The sequence below is a fragment of the Callorhinus ursinus genome, unplaced genomic scaffold (assembly GCF_003265705.2).
Source record: "Callorhinus ursinus isolate GAN/ISIS: 27379988/994484 unplaced genomic scaffold, GSC_fseal_2.0 scaffold10, whole genome shotgun sequence".
NCBI lineage: Eukaryota > Metazoa > Chordata > Mammalia > Carnivora > Otariidae > Callorhinus > Callorhinus ursinus.
Window position 1 is genome coordinate 82,176,930 of NW_027397072.1, and position 18,373 is coordinate 82,195,302.

Consider the following 18,373-nt stretch of genomic DNA (forward strand, 5'->3'; position numbering starts at 1 on the left):
AAAAATGTAATTTGACTAATATGTTTTATGGGGCTTTCCTTCATTTACACCAAAAGGAACTTATGTTAGTGTTTTAGCCCTTGGGAAATGATGAATTTGTTTAATAGATCAGTACTTATCCCGCTCAAAAATGATCATTAGAATTCCTCTTTATTTCATTACTATGTATCACCAAACCCACAATCCATTTGTCACCAGCTGCATCCATTAATTCAGCCATGCTGGTCCATGCATAAGAGACTACTCTAACTTCTCATTTCGAGTCTGTCTTTCTTTCTTTTTCTTTCTTTCTTTCTTTCTTTCTTTCTTTCTTTCTTTCTTTCTTTCTTTCTTTCTTTCTTTCTTTCTTCTTTCTTTCTTTCTTTCAGAGCGAGAATGAGATAGAGAGAGCATGAAGGGAGGAGGGTCAGAGGGAGAAGCAGACTCCCCGATCAGCAGGGAGCCTGATGCGGGACTTGATCCTGGGACTCCAGGATCATGACCTGAGCCGAAGGCAGTCGCTCAATCAACTGAGCCACCCAGGTGCCCTCATTTCGAGTCTTTCTAAGAAAAATATTGGTAGAAAGTAGTGTGCCTTAAATATATCTGATTTAAAATCTCAGTCTATACAAACCTTTAATTTTGGTTTTGTTTGCCATTTTTCTTACCTGAAGACTATTTTCCAATAGAGTCGCAATCTAAATAGAAGTATACTTTTTTGTTAGGGGATTGAGGTGATTATTAGTTTCTAGGGGATGACAGTGGTAGTAAGAAGCAATGTTTGTAAACGTGAATGCCTTTTCATGTCTTTGTGTGTTTGGTATGAAACACCTAGCTGTGACCCAACTAGGTACTTACTCAAGGGAACTCTTTCCAAAACTTTAGAACATTTCCACTTCTAAAATGGAAAACATGGTCAGGAAAATGAGCTCCAAGAGTGTACTGAGCATGTGTGTGGTGCAAATAACAAGCATGAGTTAGTTGAAGGTTGACATCACTAAGTACAAAATTATCTAGTAAGGTTTCCTTTGGATCGTCATTCAGGACCCATGGCTTGGGATTCTGCCTAGCTGTGCCATGACTGAAATTAGAACAATAAAGAGGAAAGAAACTGACTGTGTGGTACAATCTAAGTGGGGTTCACAATCTAAATGTGGCTTTCGTTTCTCCTTTTCCCTCTGGGGTCTCCAGTTTACCGTGGTTTCTGGGCAGTCCTGATGCTTCTGGGGGTCGTCGCCGTGGTGACTGCGAGCTTTCTGATCATCTGTGCAGCCCCCTTCGCGAGCCACGTTCTCTATAAAGCCGGTGGAGGCGGGTACATTGCTGCAGGTATGTGCAAGGAAAAGGGTATGATTTCCAGCCATGGTTTTTCTCGATAGCCACATATTTTCCTTTTCTAGTTTCAGGTTTCAGGCCTCTAGTAGTAGTAATACAATGAATTCATATGCAGTTTTGCTTGAGTGCCCATTATATGCAGACCCTTCCCAGGGAATTTGCATTTTCCACGTGCTCCACAGCATTTGCTCACTGTATCCACGTTGTATGAAGAAGGCACTAGAAGGGAAAGCTCTGTTCTTTAGCCTCTTTTAACCTATTTATTTTCTATCTGTAAAATGGGTTCATAGCACGTCTCTCTGTAACATCAGGATATGGGTGAACTTTTCTCTGCACTCTTTTTTTTTTGTAATTTTTTTATTGTTATATTAATCACCATACATTATATCATTAGTTTTTGATGTAGTGTTTCATGATTCATTGTTTGTGCATAACACCCAGTGCTCCACGCAGAACGTGCCCTCTTTAATACCCATCACCAGGCTGACCGATCCCCCCACCCCCCTCCTCTCTAGAACCCTCAGTTTGTTTTTCAGAGTCCATCGTCTCTCATGGTTCGTCTCCTCCTCTGATTTATCCCGTTCATTCTTCCCCTCCTGCTATCTTCTTCTTCTTCTTCTTTTTTTTCTTAACATATATTGTATTATTTGTTTCAGAGGTACAGATCTGTGATTCAACAGTTTTGCACAATTCACAGTGCTTGCCGTAGCACATACCCTCCCCAATGTCTATCACCCAGCCACCCCATCCCTCCCACCCCACCCCCACTCCAGCAACTCTCAGTTTGTTTCCTGAGGTTAAAAATTCCTCATATCAGCGAGGTCATATGATACATGTCTTTCCCTGATTGACTTATTTCACTCACATTGTGTATATATACCACTTCTTCTTTATCCATTGATCGGTTGATGGACATCTTGGCTCTTTCCACAGTTTGGCTATTGTGGACATTGCTGCTATAAACATTGGGGTGCACGTACCCCTTCGGATCCCTACATTTGTATCTTTGGGGTAAATACCCAGTAGTGCAATTGCTGGATCGTATGGTAGCTCTATTTTCAACTGTTTGAGGAACCTCCATACTGTTTTCCAGAGTGGTTGCACCAGCTTGCATTCCCACCAACAGTGTAGGAGGGTTCCCCTTTCTCCACATCCCCGCCAACATCCGTCATTTCCTGACTTGCTAATTTTAGCCATTCTGACTGGTGTGAGGTGGTATCTCATTGAGGTTATGATTTGGATTTCCCTGATGCTGAGTGATGTTAAGCACTTTTTCATGTGTCTGTTGGCCATTTGGATGTCTTCTTTGGAAAAATATCTGTTCATGTCTTCTGCCCATTTCTTGATTGGAGTATTTGTTCTTTGGGTGTTGAGTTTGATAAGTTCTTTATAGATTTTGGTTACTAGCCCTTTTTCTGATATATCATTTGCAAATATTTTCTCCCATTCTGTCGGTTGTCTTTTGGTTTTGTGGACTGTTTCTTCTGCTGTGCAAAAGCTTTTTATCTCGATGAAGTCCCAAGAGTTCATTTTTGCCCTTGCTCCCCTTGCCTTTGGCGATGTTTCTAGGAAGAAGTTGCTGTGGCTGAGGTCGAAGAGGTTGTTGACTGTGTTATCCTTTAGGATTTTGATGGACTCCTGTCTCACGTTTAGGTCTTTCAACCATTTGGAGTCTATTTTTGTGTGTGGTGTAAGGAAATGGTCCAGTTTCATTCTTCTGCATGTGGCTGTCCAATTTTCCCAACACCATTTGTTGAAGAGACTGTCTTTATTCCATTGGACATTCTTTCCTGCTTTGTCAAAGATGAGTTGACCATAGACTTGAGGTTCCATTTCTGGGCTCTCGATTCTGTTCCATTGATCTATGTGTCTGTTTTTGTGCCAGTACCATACTGTCTTGATGATGACAGCTTTGTAATAGAGCTGGAAGTCCAGAATTGTGATGCCCCCAGCTTTGCTTTTCTTTTTCAACATTCCTCTGGCTATTCGAGGTCTTTTCTGGTTCCATACAAATTTTAGGATTATTTGTTCCAGTTCTTTGAAAAAAGTGGATGGTATTTTGATGGGGATTGCATTGAATGTGTAGATTGCTCTCGGTAGCATTCACATCTTCACAATGTTGGTTCTTCCAATTCATGAGCATGGAACGTTTTTCCATTTCTTTGTGTCTTCCTCAATTTCTTTCATGAGTATTTTCTAGTTTTCTGAGTACAGATCCTTTGCCTCTTTGGTTATATGTATTCCTGGGTATCTTATTGTTTTGGGTGCAATTGTAAATGGGATCGACTCTGTAATTTCTCTCTCTTCTGTCTTGTTGTTGGTGTATAGGAATGCCACAGATTTCTGTGCATTGATTTTATATCCTACCAATTTACTGAATTCCTGTATGAGTTCTAGCAGTTTTGGGGTGGAATCTTTTGGGTTTTCCACATAAAGTATCATATCATCTGTAAAGAGTGAGAGTTTGACTTCCTCCTTGCCGATTTGGATGCCTTTGATTTCTTTTTGTTGTCTGACTGTTGTGGCTAGGACTTCTAATACTATGTTGAATAGCAGTGGTAATAGTGGACATCCCTGCTGCGTTACTGACCTTAGGGGGAAAGCTCTCAGTTTTTCCCCATTGAGAATGATATTCGCTGTAGGTTTTTCATAGATGGCTTTTATGATATTGAGGTATGTATCCTCTATCCCTATACTCTGAAGAGTTTTGATCAAGAAAGGATGCTGTACTTTGTCAAATGCTTTTTCTGCATCTATTGAGAGGATCATATGATTCTTGTTCTTTCTTTTGTTAATGCATTGTATCACATTGATTGATTTGCGGATGTTGAACCAACCTTGCAGCCCAGGGATAAATCCCACTTGGTCAAGGTGAATAATCCTTTTAATGTACTGTTGGATCCTATTGGCTAGTATTTTGGTGAGAATTTTTGCATCCATGTTCATCAAGGATATCGGTCTGTAATTCTCCTTTTTGATGAGGTCTTTGTCTGGTTTTGGGATCAAGGTAATGGTGGCCTCATAAAATGAGTTTGGAAGTTTTCCTTCCATTTCTATTTTTTGGAACAGTTTTAGGAGAATAGGTATTAATTCTTCTTGAAATGTCTGATAGAATTCCCCTGGGAAGCCATCTGGCCCTGGGCTTTTGTTTGTTGGGAGATTTTTGATGACTGCTTCAATTTCCTTAGGGGTTATAGGTCTGTTCAGGTTTTCTATTTCTTCCTGGTTCAATTTTGGTAGTTGATGCATCTCAAGGAATGCATCCATTTCTTCCAGGTTATCTAATTTGCTGGCATAGATTTGCTCATAATATGTTCTTATAACTGTTTGTATTTCTTTGGTGTTGGTTGTGATCTCTCTTTCATTCATGATTTGTTGATTTGGGTCATTTCCCTCTTCTTTTTGATAAGTCTGGCCAGGGGTTTATCAATCTTGTTAATTCTTTCAAAGAAACAGCTCCTAGTTTTATTGATCTGTTCTATTGTTCTTTTGGTTTCTAGTTCATTGATTTCTCCTCTGACTTTATTATTTCTCTTCTCCTGCTGGGTTTAGGCTTTATTTGCTGTTTTTTCTCCAGCTCCTTTAGGTGTAGGGTTAGGTTGTGTATTTGAGACCTTTCTTGTTTCTTGAGAAAGGCTTGTATTGCTATATACTTTCCTCTCAGGACTGCCTTTGCTGCATCCCAAAGATTTTGAACAGTTGTGATTTCATTTTCATTGGTTTCCATGAATTTTTTTTAATTCTTCTTTAATTTCCTGGTTGACCCATTCATTCTTTAGTAGGATGCTCTTTAGTCTCCATGTATTTGAGTTCTTTCCGACTTTCCTCTTGGGATTGAGTTCTAGTTTCCAAAGAATTGTGGTCTGAAAATATGCACGGAATAATCCCAATCTTTTGTACCCGGTGAGACCTGATTTGTGACCTAGGATGTGATCTATTCTGAAGAATGTTCCATGGGCACTAGAGAAGAATGTGTATTCCATTGCTTTGGATATGTCTGTGAAGTCCATTTGGTCCAGTGTGTCATTTAAAGTCTTTATTTCCTTGTTGATCTTTTGCTTAGATGATCTGTCCATTTCAGTCAGGGGGGTGTTAAAGTCCCCACTATTATTGTATTGTTGTCAATGTGTTTCTTTGCTTTTGTTATTAATTGCCTTATAGAATTGGCTGCTCCCATGTTAGGGGTATAGATATTTACAATTGTTAGATCTTCTTGTTGGGTAGACCCTTTAAGTAAGATATTGTGTCCTTCTTCATCTCTTATTACAGTCTTTGTTTTAAAATCTAATTTGTCTGATATAAGAATTGCCACCCCATCTTTCTTTTGGTGTCCATTAGCATGGTAAATGGTTTTCCACCCCCTCACTTTCAATCTGGGGGTGTCTTTGGGTCTAAAATGAGACTCTTGCAGACAGCATATCGATGGGTCTTGTTTTTTAATCCAATCTGATAGCCTGTGTCTTTTGATTGGGGCATTTAGCTCATTTACATTCAGGGTAACTATTGAAAGATAGGAATTTAGTGCCATTGTATTGCCTGTAAGGTGACTGTGACTGTATATTGTCTCTGTTCCTTTCTGGTCTATGTCACTTTTAGGCTCTCTCTTTGCTTAGAGGACCCCTTTCAATATTTCTGGTATGGCTTGTTTCGTGTTTGCAAATTCTTTTAGTTTTTGTTTGTTCTGGAAACTTTTGATCTCTCCTATTTTCAGTGACAGCCTAGATGGATATAGTATTCTTGGCTGCATATTTTTGTCGTTTAGTGCTCTGAAGATATCCAGCCTGTCATTTCTGGCCTGCCAGGTCTCTGTGGATAGGTCTGTTGCCAATCTAATGTTTCTACCATTATAGGTTACATATCTCTTCTCTTGAGCTGCTTTCAAGATTTTCTCTTTGTCACTGAGACTCGTAAGTTTTACTATTAGATGTTGGGGTGTTGACCCATTTTTATAGATTTTGAGAGGGGTTCTCTGTGCCTCCTGGATTTTAATGCCTGTTTCCTTCCCCACATTAGGGAAGTTCTCTGCTATCATTTGCTCCAATATACCTTCTGCCCCTCTCTCTCTTTCTTCTTCTGGGATCCCAATTATTCTAATGTTGTTTCGTCTTATCGTATCGCTTATCTCTCAAATTCTGCCCTCGTGATCCAGTAGTTGTTTATCTCTGTTTTTCTCAGCTTCTTTATTATCCATCATTTGGTCTTCTATATTGCTGATTCTCTCTTCTGCCTCATTTATCTTAGCAGTTAGTCCCCCCATTTTTGATTGCACCTCATTAATAGCCTTTTTGATTTTGACTTGGTTGGATTTTAGTTCTTTTATTTCTCCAGAAAGGGTTTCTCTAATAACTTCCATGTTTTATTTAAGCCCAGCTAGTATCTTTAAAATCTTGTTTCTGAGCTCCTGGTCCGATATCACACTAATGTCCGTATTGATTAGGTCCCTGGCAGATGGTACTACCTCTTGTTCTTTTTGTTGAGGTGATTTTTTTCATCTTGTCATTTTGTCCAGAGGAGAATAGATGAATGAGAGAACAAAATGCTAACAGGTTAACAACGTCCCCAGAAAATATACCCTAAACAAATCAGAAAAGATCTGATACCAGGGGAAAAGAAAGGGAAAGAAAGAAAAAAGAAAGAGAGGGGAAAAAAGCAAAATAAAAAGATCAAAACAAACAAAAACAGAACAAAACAAAAAAAAAACAGAATATGATCAAATATGATCAGGCTGGTGCATAGATCAGTGCCACACACTAGATTTTGGGTGTATTTTGGTCTGTTAGAAGAAAGTGCCTCCTAAGATTTTAAAGAAAGACTTATATATGTACAAAATAAGGGTTGATACGATGAAGGGATGGAATATGACTGTAAAAATGAATATTATAAAAAATTTTAAAAAAGGAATTGATCAGAAGGTGTTTGAAAAAATAAAGAAGAGGTTTTAAAAAAAAGGAATGAAAGAAAGAAAAGAAAAGGGGAGAGAATGTGATCAGGCAGGAGACTAGAACAAAGTCATACGCTAGAGATTTAGGGTATATTTTGATATATTAGAAGAAACTGTATCTCAAAATTTTAAAGAGAGAACAACTTATATATATTTACCAAAAATAAAGGTAACTACTATGAAGGGATAGACTATGACTTTAAAGATGAAAAATAAAAATTTTTTTTAAAAAAAGGGATTGATAAGATGTTGGTTTGAAAAGGGAAAAATCAAAATTAAAAAAAAAAGTTAAAAAAATTAACTTTGAAAGACTAATGAATCATGGTAAAAAAGCCATGAATTTTATGTGCAGTATTCCCCTAACGCTGGAGTTCTCCCGTTCTCATTCAGCGGTAAACTTGGTCTTGGCTGTCTGTTCATGCTGATCTTTTGGGGGAGGGGCCTGTTACCGTGGTTCCTAAATGTCTTTTCTGGAGGCGGAATTGCCCCGCCCTTGCTGGGTCCCCGCTAAGTTATCTGCTCGGGTTTGCTCTCAGGAGCTTTTGTTCCCTCCAAGCTCTCGGTACAGTTTTGGAGGACGCGAGTGAAAATGGCGGCCTCCCAGTCTCTGCCCTGGAGGAGCCAAGAGCTCAGGGCCCCACTCCTCAGTGCGCCCCCAGAGAAAAGCAGTTGGTCACTCCCATCTCCCTGGTCCCCGGCTGCACTCCGTGCTCACCCGGCCTGTGACCGAGCGTTTCTATCTCTGGCACCTGATCCCGTGCGGAGTCGCCAAACCCAGCAGATCCCTGCGTTGTGCTCCCGCGCCACTCCTCCCGGGGGGAGGGAGGGGAGTCTCTCCGGATCTGCTGCTTGTTGGGTCCCTGCTGGAGGACCAGTGGCCCGACTGTCACTGATTACAGTTTATGGCAACCCCGAGCTGAGGGGCTTGCCTCTTCGCTCCGTCTCTGCAGCCAGCTTCCCTGCTCCGATACCTGGGAGCTCTGCCGCACTCAGGCACCCCCGGTCTTTCTGTGACCCCGAGGGTCCTGAGACCACACTGTCCCGCGAGGGTTTCATCCCCCGCTTAGCCACTGGAGTGACGTCCTTCAGTGGAGCCGACTTCTAAAAGTTCCGATTTTGTGCTCCACGGTTCTAGTACTTGCCAGAAGCAGCCAACGGAGGCCCCCTCCCCCACCATCTATCCTCCTGAATATTGCCTCGGATTCACTTTACTACAAGGCCTACCTTCCAGAAAGTGGTTGCTTTTCTGTTTAGAGTTGTTGCTATTCTTTCCTTCAAGCTCCTGTTGAGTTCGTAGGTGTTCAGAACGATCCCTATCCAGCTGAATTCCTGAGACCAGACCTCTTCTGTGCACTCTTAAAGAGATAGCCTCAAGATGATATTACCAACTGGCATGATTTATTTATTACAGGTAAAAAACATCTCTTTCTACAATGTCACCACTCACTTTTCTTAATTGTGGTTCATGTGCATTATATAAACACATTCTCTCCTTGGCAAAACCTGCGTTTGTTTTAGTCAGTTTTCCAACTAGTCTTTTTAATGCCTTTACAGTGATCGTAGTATAAATAGAAAAATAATTGACTAGCTATGTCTTAGGAATATCAAGTGTTTTTCGTTTAATTGGAAAATAAAAGCCAGAACATTAATCTGAAAACATATAAGCACAGGTGATTTGTAAAGATAACAGTTCTAGAAAATGAGACAAACATCACTATGACCAAGACCAAATTGTACATGGCTATGCTATATTGTAACATCAAATCGGAAGGACAAAGTGTTTCTGTATGAAATGGTAGTGATAGTAAAGAAACAGAATGGATAGCTTTGTCATCTCTAAATCATTGCAGAGACAGCTCCTGATGTTGTCCATCATCATTTAATCAAGGACCAATTAACAGTTCCTTTAAGCACACTTATTACATAATATTGTGCTTAATTCTGTAGAGGGAATAAAAAGAATAATCAGATATGTATCCTCTGTTCAAAGAGTTCAAAAAAGAAAAAAGAAAAAGAAACAACCCACTAAAACCAAAACCCATTCTGTGAATGAGAGTCCTATTTAACCTATTCTGTCATTCTTTTGTCTTTTATTCAATTCCTTTCCTCACTGGTTTTTTCAAGGACCTTGTTTTCAAGGGCCTGGATTTACCTACAAAATTCACCATTTTAAAGTACATAATGCAGTGGTTTTTTTTTTTAAAGGATTTTTTTTATTATGTTATGTTAATCACTTACATTTCATCATATTTTTTGATGTAGTGTTCCATGATTCATTTTTTGCGTATAACACCCAGTGCAATGTTTTTTAGTACATTGCCAGAGTTGTGCAAATATTACCACTCTCTGATTCCAGAATTTATTTTTTAAAGATTTTATTTATTTATTTGAGAGAGAGACAGAGTGAGCAGAGTGAGCGTCAGGCAGAGGGAAAGGGAGAAGCAGGCTTCCCACTGAGCAGGGATCCCCATGTGGGGCTCTAGCCCCAGACCCTGAGATCATGACCTGAGCTGAAGGCAGATGCTTAATCCACTGAGCCACCCAGGTGCCCTTAGTTCCAGACTATTTTTATCACCTCACAAAGGGACCTTATTGTCTCCCCTCCTTCCCTCCCCCCGACCCTGAGTTAACACTCATCTACTTTCTATCTCTGTGGGTTTGCCTATTCTGGATATTTCATATCAGTGGATTCAGACAGTGTGTGGCCTTTTGTGTCAGGCTTCTTTCACTTTAATCTCAATTTATAATCTCTCTTCTTTAATTCATAATTCCATAAGACCAAATCCCTTATATGCCACAAAACTGAGCGTTTTCTGAGCTGACTGTTTTTACCTTCTCCAAACCACATTCTACCTTTGCTTTGTTCCAAGGTCTTGTGAAGGTGCATATTTTTCCATGGTCTTCCAAGAAATAACGGCTGTCTGCTAGAGTGTATAAATATTTGTTTCTTCTCATTCCTTACCTTTCTTTTTAAATCTTTTCCAATAAAGGAAATATGTATAGTTAACCCTTGAACAATATGGGTTTGAACTGTGTGGGTCCATTTATTTATACACGGACTTTTTCTTTTTGATAAATACAGTACAGTCCTGTAAATCTGTTTTGTCTTTTTTATGTTTTTACAGTACAGTCCTGTAAATTTACAGTACAGTCCTGTAAATCTATTTTTTCTTTATGTTTTTCTTATGTTTCTTTTCTTAGCTTACTTTATTGTAAGAATACAGTGTATAATACATTTACAAAGTATATGTTAGTGGATTATGTTATCAGTAAGACTTTTCTGGTCAACAGTGGGCTGTCATGAAATCTTAGGGGAGTCAAAGCTACAGGCAAATTTTCAACTACAGTTAAGTTTTTGTGGTGTCAAAAGTTATAGGCAAAAAAGAAGTTATAGGCAAATTTTCAACTGTGGTTCAGTTTTGGGAGAGTTAAAATTTACAGGCAGATTTTCAACTGCACAAAGGTCAGCACTCCTAACCCCACAGTGTTCAAGTGTCAACTGTAATAGCATGAGTTTAGTACAAATCATGGACAGCATGGTTGTTTTAAACTCAGAAATGCTCTGATCCTTGGTTTAGTCTGATCAAAGAATTGTGTGTCTGTGTGTATGTCTCACGCTTTTGAAAAAAAAAAAGTTGGTCATTTTTATCTTTTTATTTTTTATTTATTTATTTTTAAAGATTTTATTTATTTGACAGGGAGAGACACAGCGAGAGAGGGAACACAAGCAGGGGGAGTGGGAGAGGGAGAAGCAGGCTTCCCGCTGAGCAGGGAGCCCGATGCGGGGCTCGATCCCAGGGTCCTGGGATCATGACCTGAGCCAAAGGCAGACGCTTAACGACTGAGCCACGGGGTGCCCCAAAAGTTGGTCATTTTTAAATTGTGCAAGAAGGTAGTATATCCAAAGAATTACATTTGGCTGAGAACTCTGTAGGAAGGTAAAAGCATTTGGTATGTACTCATAGGCCAGTGACCAGTGGGTTTTCTTTTTGTGATGAATCTTTGCTGTGTGTGGGAATGGGGCTGGGGTTCCCCTTGCTCAGATCTTCTTCTAAAGCCCCCTGGGAACTGAGAGGTGTCCATGGTATTCTGGGACCCATTCTGCAAACAACCACCTGGACAATTATGAGGACACTTCCTTTCAAACTTGACTTTTAATTTCCTTCATGGCAGAATTCTTTATTGTTTGTGTAGGACCATTTGTTCCCACAGAACACAGAGAGAGATTCTGTTGGATGAGACAAAATTAGCTTGGGCAGAAAAAGTGATGTTCTCAGGAATAATTGAAGTTTATAGTCTAGTGTCAATTTCCACAATGAAACACAATTCTGTAAGGCAGTTATGGGGCCAATAAATCATCCTTCAGCTTCAGTACTTCTTGATAGAAGAATTTTTAAAATCTCTTCATTGTTTATTACCAAATTCTCAGGTAATGTTAATAGGCAACTTAGCCTTTCAGAGTCGAAGGTGGAAACTTACATGCTGTGCTATATGAACACTTGGCAAATATGTAGCAAACGCTAGGTTTTTCGGCCAGCCAAATTTTTGTGTGCCACATTTAATATGGAACCATGCATATAGTCATCTACTGAGTTAAACTGAATTGAATTTATAATGCTTTCTTTGGTTAGATTTTATATTTTCAAAATGAAGAGATCTCATTCTATAGGCCTAGTATTCTAGAATCTCTTTGTTTTTTATGGCTTGCCTCGTCATTCCCTGCCTCACTGAGCCTCCCGTGCTGCCCTGTGCCAACGCTCTGTGCTCTGCTGGTCAGCTAGGAACAGGTGCAGCTTGGGCCTGGGGTTGCTGTGGCAGCTTTATCAATGCCACAAACAAGATTGTACACTCTCTCTTTATTTGGACAGATGGCTTTAGAACGGGGAATAGCCAAATTCCAAATGGCCAATGCTGGGTATGTGCATGCACAAAGACTCTTTGGCATTAGCAGGAAGACTGTTTTTGAGCATTCCATGCATGGCTGAGTCATGCTGATGTCACAGTTGTCTGTGTGAGTAAGGGGCAGGGTCCAGGGTATTCCTCTTGCTCTGTCAACAGGCTCAGAGCAAAGTGTGGAGGGCATATGTTGCCACTCCTTGCAGTTCGGCAAGTTCCTCTTCAGGCAGGCTAGGCCGTGTGTTCTCCGATGAGGTTCAGTTCTGGAACAAGCATTTGGTATGTACTCATACGGTACATACATGAGTATGGTAATTGTCAGGATGTTATAATGCCGACCCTTTTGCAATGGGTCTCATCACACACTCTACAAAGCCTAAACAAATGCTGAAATTTGTTTTAATGTGGACTCCCAGAGAACTTTCAGATCCAAAGGGGCTGACGCTTGTCTTCTCCTATCCCTGTGATATTAGAGATGACAGGAAAGATGCAGAAGTTAAAATGGGTAGGCATAGCATTACAAAACTTTTAAAGTATATGGAGGAAATTATTATATAGCTGAAACTTCCTAGTGTCTGGGCAAAGCGAGGTCAAGACAGGAATTGCTGTGCATGAGTAAGACTTCTAAATGTACTGGAAAGAATAATGACGTGATCTGGAAATTCTGGGATACTGACATCACTGGGTAGTAAGCCATAAAACTTAAAATTGGCATTTTACCAAGACATTATGGTGCAAAGGTTTTTCTTTTGTAATTGAAATCACTTTTTCCTGAGTGACAAAGTGGGTTTACATTTTTCAGCTGAATGTAGAGCTAGACAGAGTCCCTCCTGTGTGGAGGTGCCTGAAAAGTTTCTGGATCTTGGCTAAATCCTTTGTGGGACCCTCATGTTGGTGAGACTACATGGACATCTTGTAAGTCAGAGGAATATAGCAGTTCAGTCTCAGCCAAAGAAAAAAAAAAGGAACATCTGAAATATGTCCCTTGGCTTCTGTGACTGATTTTTTCTAGGATTTAGGCGAAAAAGTATCTTGCAGTTTGCATCCATCACATCTGTCTTATTTCATATAGAAATAAATGTGGTTTGCTGATGAGCTACTACAAATTCCATTGCTCTTAATTCTAGACCCAGGAGGTATTAATGGGAGCCAAGGGTACCTCTGCAGTGTAATTGGTCCTTTGGAACAATTTGTCCTTTGGGGGCAAAGTAGTGATTTGACTCCTGCCCCGTTCTGTGACCACAGAGGATGCTCCTTGCCCAGACAGCTGTTGCTCAAGCCATTACTGGTAACCAGGGATATAAGCTGAGTGAGTTGGGGTGAATTTTATAAATCCTCTGCCATGTGGGACAAACCGCTGGAAGCACATCCTTCCACAGCTCATCCCTCTTCCCTTTGGATCTGGAGGACAATGCTTTCTAAAAGTGTAGTGATGTGAACCCTCTTAAAAAAGTGGCATAGGAAAGGTGGGAGGAGATGAAGGGAATATAAAATTCTGAGTACAAAATATCATATAAACTACTGAATCGGAAAATTGGACTTGTGGTTTGTTTTCCTTTTTCTTTCAAAAGAGCAATGGAATTTGTAGTAGCTCATCAGCAAACCACATTTATTTCTATATGAAATAAGATAGATGTGATGGATGCAAACTGCAAGATACTTTTTCACCTAAATCCTAGAAAAAATCAGTCACAGAAGCCAAGGGACATATTTCAGATGTTCCTTTTTTTTTTTTTTTTTTGGCTGAGACTGAACACGTGGCTTCCAGGAAGCACTCAGTGTCATACCTTGCTCCTTACGTCTCTAGATAAAGCAAAGCAAGAGAAGAGTATGTGGAGGAAACAGAAGACCATGAGCAGGAAGGGATTAGGGAAGAATTGCTGACAGCCTAGAGGCAGGCGTTCTAAACTTACAGGCACACGCATCTCCCTGCTTGCACCTGCTGTCTCCATGTCTGTATCGTGAGAGATCCAGACTATAAACAGCCACTTACCCTGGACAAGGAAAGGGGCCTCTGTGCTAGCAGGACAGGCCTGGAAGGTCAGTGAATTCTTGCCAGAACGGCTTTTCTAAAGCTTCTGTGTCTTTCTTAGTGCACCTGAAGGAGGCTTTCAGGAGAAAATCACAAGCATGACCTCCTAGTGGGGAACAGAGTATTTCACCAAAGTCTAGGACTTCACATTTTTATTCACAGGTCTGTTCCGTTGGAGGCGTGCATGGAGACAAAAGGGTGACTCATGAGAACTGTAGGTTACTGATACATTAGCCAGATGTGCTTGTTGTAGTAGAATTCCTGTCTGATTTTTGTTTTTAAATTTTATTATGTTATGTTAATCACCATACATTACATCATTAGTTTTTAATGTAGTGACTGTCTCTGATTTTTATGAAACACAAAACAGCAGTTTGGATTTCTCTTTTGCTCAGTCCAGAAGCTTTGTATACTAGATCTGCTTTCTGAGTAGTTCTGGAAGAACCAGTTACCCTTATGTTTCTAGAAGTACTTGCTTTGTACCCTGGCTTTGTGCCTTCAGTTGTCATATTTGGGAATTTGTTCAGGAAAAGTATTGTTTTGGATATTGATACTATAATAATGTCGAAGGCCTCTCTTCAAATTCTGATGTGGAATTTTAGTTTCCTCCATATGTCGTTTCATCAAAATGTCAAGTGCTAAAATTAGTCAACATTGGTCAGTATTCAAGAGGAAAGAGTTCTGACGAATTTTTATTTACAAAAATACTTTAAATCCTATGACTTTTCTTTCTCAGTTCTTCAAAGTATTTTCCCCCACATTGCTTATCAGTTAGAATGTGCATAACAGGCTGTTGGATCAGACTTATCCCCACTCAGTTTGGAATGGGGCACCAGTATGATAGAGGTATGATGCTCCAGTGAAGAGACAGGTCCCCAGAGGAAGAATTCAGAAGGGACAAGTGAGACCCAGTCCTGTGAGCCTCCAACAGCCCAGCCAGGTGAAGGCTGGGGAAGGGCTGAGGAGTATGAAGAGACACAGAGTGGTTTCTCTGGAGAGGGCTGGTGTGCTCCTGAGTCTCTACCCCTATCTGGGCTTGGTGTGCACATGTGTTCTCATTGGAGACATTCTGGGTGATGGTCCAGCCCCTGCCCAGATGAATCTAGGGTATGAGAGGTCAGCTCAGTAATGGCTTTAGTGGAACTTTCTGGAAAACCTTGAACTAGAAACGTGAGTAAATGGCCCCCACCCCCTTTTACAAATGTATCTGTGTGGTTCTTTTGGAGAACTAGATCTATAGGTCTTGGCAAATGAATGCTTTTACTCACATGGTATTTTATTATGGGATGTAATTAACCACCACACTGAAAGGGAGTTTTCAGATGTGTAGGGTGACAAGATGCTTTCCACTTTATAAATGGCATCCCTGGTTTGGGGTTAGGGTTTAGTATGGTGGAAAGGCAGAATGAATTTTCATCTGCTTCACTCTCCTTCTTTAAAGTATGTGTATCATTAACATCTACTATTAACTTAGTTCCAGAAGGCATTTAATTTCTTTGCAAATATTCTGTTTTATTCCACACCCTTCCCCCAAATAGTCAATTTGCTCAGAAATAACTAGTAGTGAATGAATAAGGCACACTGCTTTTTTAACTGAAATTTTTATGCATTTTCTGAGGCCTTTCCCCCCACCCATTATACTTACTTGTACAAAAGAGAAACACATTAGTAATAGACTCCCCTGAATGACCAGATTGACATATGTTAAGTCTGTCCTAGAAAGAATTTTTACTTCCTGTAACTAAAAGATTGTTGGGGAAGGACAGGAAGTTTGCTCACTGGACACTTAAGACAGAAAATGTCCTTAAAATATATAAGTGAGCACAAGTCTGGATTCACCTGTTACCCTTTCTGAAATGTTCAGTGATGGGCCTGTGGGGTGACTGGTGCCACCTGGTGGAAGATTCTAGTAAGACATGGACAGACAACCTCACTTCTCACGGAATCTCCGAACTGGAAGGCACTGTGGCAGTTTATCCCCTTGCCTCTTGACTAGCTCTAAAATAGCCCAGTCCTATGAGAAGCTCTGATGCTTTAAAAGATTTCAGAGAATAATATTTGCTAGCCATTAGCAGTAGTTCATGCCAAAGCTCAATAAAAATAATGATAATAACAAAACTAGCCAATGCTTATTCTGCGCTTGCCCTGTTCCAGGCACCTTGCTAAGTGCGTTATCTCCATTAATTCCTTATGACTGCTCTCTGCAGTAGGCACCTGCATGACCTCTATTTTACCAACAAAGATGCTGAGACACGGAGAAGTACAGAACTTGTTCAAAGTTACTCAGCTCGTCAAGTGTAAAGCTTTCCAGCCAGTACACCTTTGAGGTAAGATTTAAACCAGGGCAGTCAGAAGCCAGTCCTGTGCCCTTCAGCCACCTCCTGCTTTGTGAAATTCATCTACTGTGAGTAAACACTTCCTTGGTGTTAAATGAAAATCCGCTTTCCAGATGCAGTCCCTAATGACGTGTACAGATGGATAAACCCTCCTGATCATTCTCTGTCAATAACTGTTTCTCAAGGGAGTACAGAGTATGGGATAGGCAGGATGTTGAATGCCTACCAAGATTATGCCAACCTAAGAAAGTAATAAGTATTTGAGAAATCCAATAGACATTATAGAGGTCTGGTTGACTAAGTAAAAACATGAGGCCGGAAAATGAAAGGGAAGAGGCAGTTAATATATTTGGACAGTAGTGTGGTGAAGTGTGAGCAGTTATGAATATTTGGAAGTCAGAGAGATGTAATGAAAAGATACAGGCATGAAATTATAACTATATAAGGTATTCAGGCTATCTCAGGAAATTGGAGAAAAATCAGTGGAAAGTGAGTCTGAGAAAATAAAGAGTGAAAATTGTTTATGGTTGATCATTATGCATTAGCAGTTTTAAAATTTCTGTGAAATGATATGTAAAAATGAACATAGTATAATTGAAAGAGAAAGGAATAGCATTTTAATGTAAAGAAGGACTATTACAAAAGTACAATTATTTTTAAGAACTTCTAGTGTATTTCCCGAAAAAAACTAACTTTTTAGTGAATGAACTAACAGATACATAACTACTTTGAAAGTATGTTATGGTGCAGTAAGTCTTACTTTTGAGAAAATGTAGAATTAGCAAATTTTCCTTTCCCCATGTAATGTTTAGAAAAATAAGTATGCATTTTAGATTCTGGAATGGATCTGTGAGAATAGCCTACACTAATGGCCTTCTTTAGCCTGACACATAAGGTTTCTTAAAATTTGAGAAAGGTCTCAAACACTGCAATTTTTAAGATTCCTACTGTATTAAAAGTTAACACATGCCAAACTCATTTGCAAATACTGTGGCACTAAGTGCTTACTTTTTAAAAGTTAATACTCTATGTTTTTAAAACACATACATAAATGTAATGACCTTATATATAAAGTCATTTGCAGACATTATCCAAAGTCTTTTATGGATTTGGGCCTCAAAAGCATACCGCTTATAGACTCCAGTGTCATCCATATCATGAAGGAGCACTGTTATTCCATCCCAAGAGGTTGAACCCTTGCCCATTCTGAGAAAGGGTCTAGCTCTTTCTCCTTGGTTGTGCCTTTATATCCTCTAAATTAAAGGCTAGAGATGCTCCCTACATACCTGAGGGACAACTGCCTTTCTAAAGACATCTCAGAAAATAAAGATGCAGGGTGGCATTCTCGTTCCTACTTTGGGGACCAGTTCGCAGGGTTTCATTTTATAATGAAGCTTCATAACATTCATTTATACATCATATTTTGTGTATTTCAAATGATACAAAATGCAGCTTAAAAAAAAAAAACAAAAAACAAAACTCTGACTCAGAAAACAGTCACAAAACATCCCTGTGCTCCAAGCATTTGGAGAGTTTAATTGCACAGTGAACACAATTCAAGAGCTGTCAAAAGTTTTGTTGACAAACTGGACCATTTCCTTACACCACACACGAAAATAGACTCCAAATGGTTGAAAGACCTAAACGTGAGACAGGAGTCCATCCAAATCCTAAAGGAGAACCCAGGTAGCAACCTCTTCACCCTCAGCCGCAGCAACTTCTTCCTAGAAACATCACCAAAGGCAAGGGAAGCCAGGGCAAAAATGAACTATTGGGATTTCATCAAGATAAAAAGCTTTTGCACAGCAAAAGAAACAGTCCACAAAACCAAAAGACAACCGACAGAATGGGAGA

The 18,373-nt window shown here is 39.8% G+C and overlaps 1 protein-coding gene across 4 annotated transcripts in view; it reads left to right on the top strand.

The window, feature by feature from the left end:
- The window catches only part of TMEM182 (transmembrane protein 182), a 117,701-nt gene that overhangs the window by 45,715 nt on the left and 53,613 nt on the right, over positions 1–18,373 (top strand). For 2 of the 4 annotated variants that reach the window (XM_073897914.1, XM_073897915.1), the window contains exon 4: positions 1,171–1,308. The exons of 1 other annotated variant lie outside the window; for it this stretch is intronic. In XM_073897914.1, coding sequence (XP_073754015.1) covers positions 1,171–1,308 — 138 coding nt within the window. Of the gene's footprint in view, positions 1–1,170; positions 1,309–16,390; positions 16,511–18,373 lie in introns of all 4 variants that reach the window. One more of the 4 variants, XM_073897916.1, reaches the window with a different exon arrangement.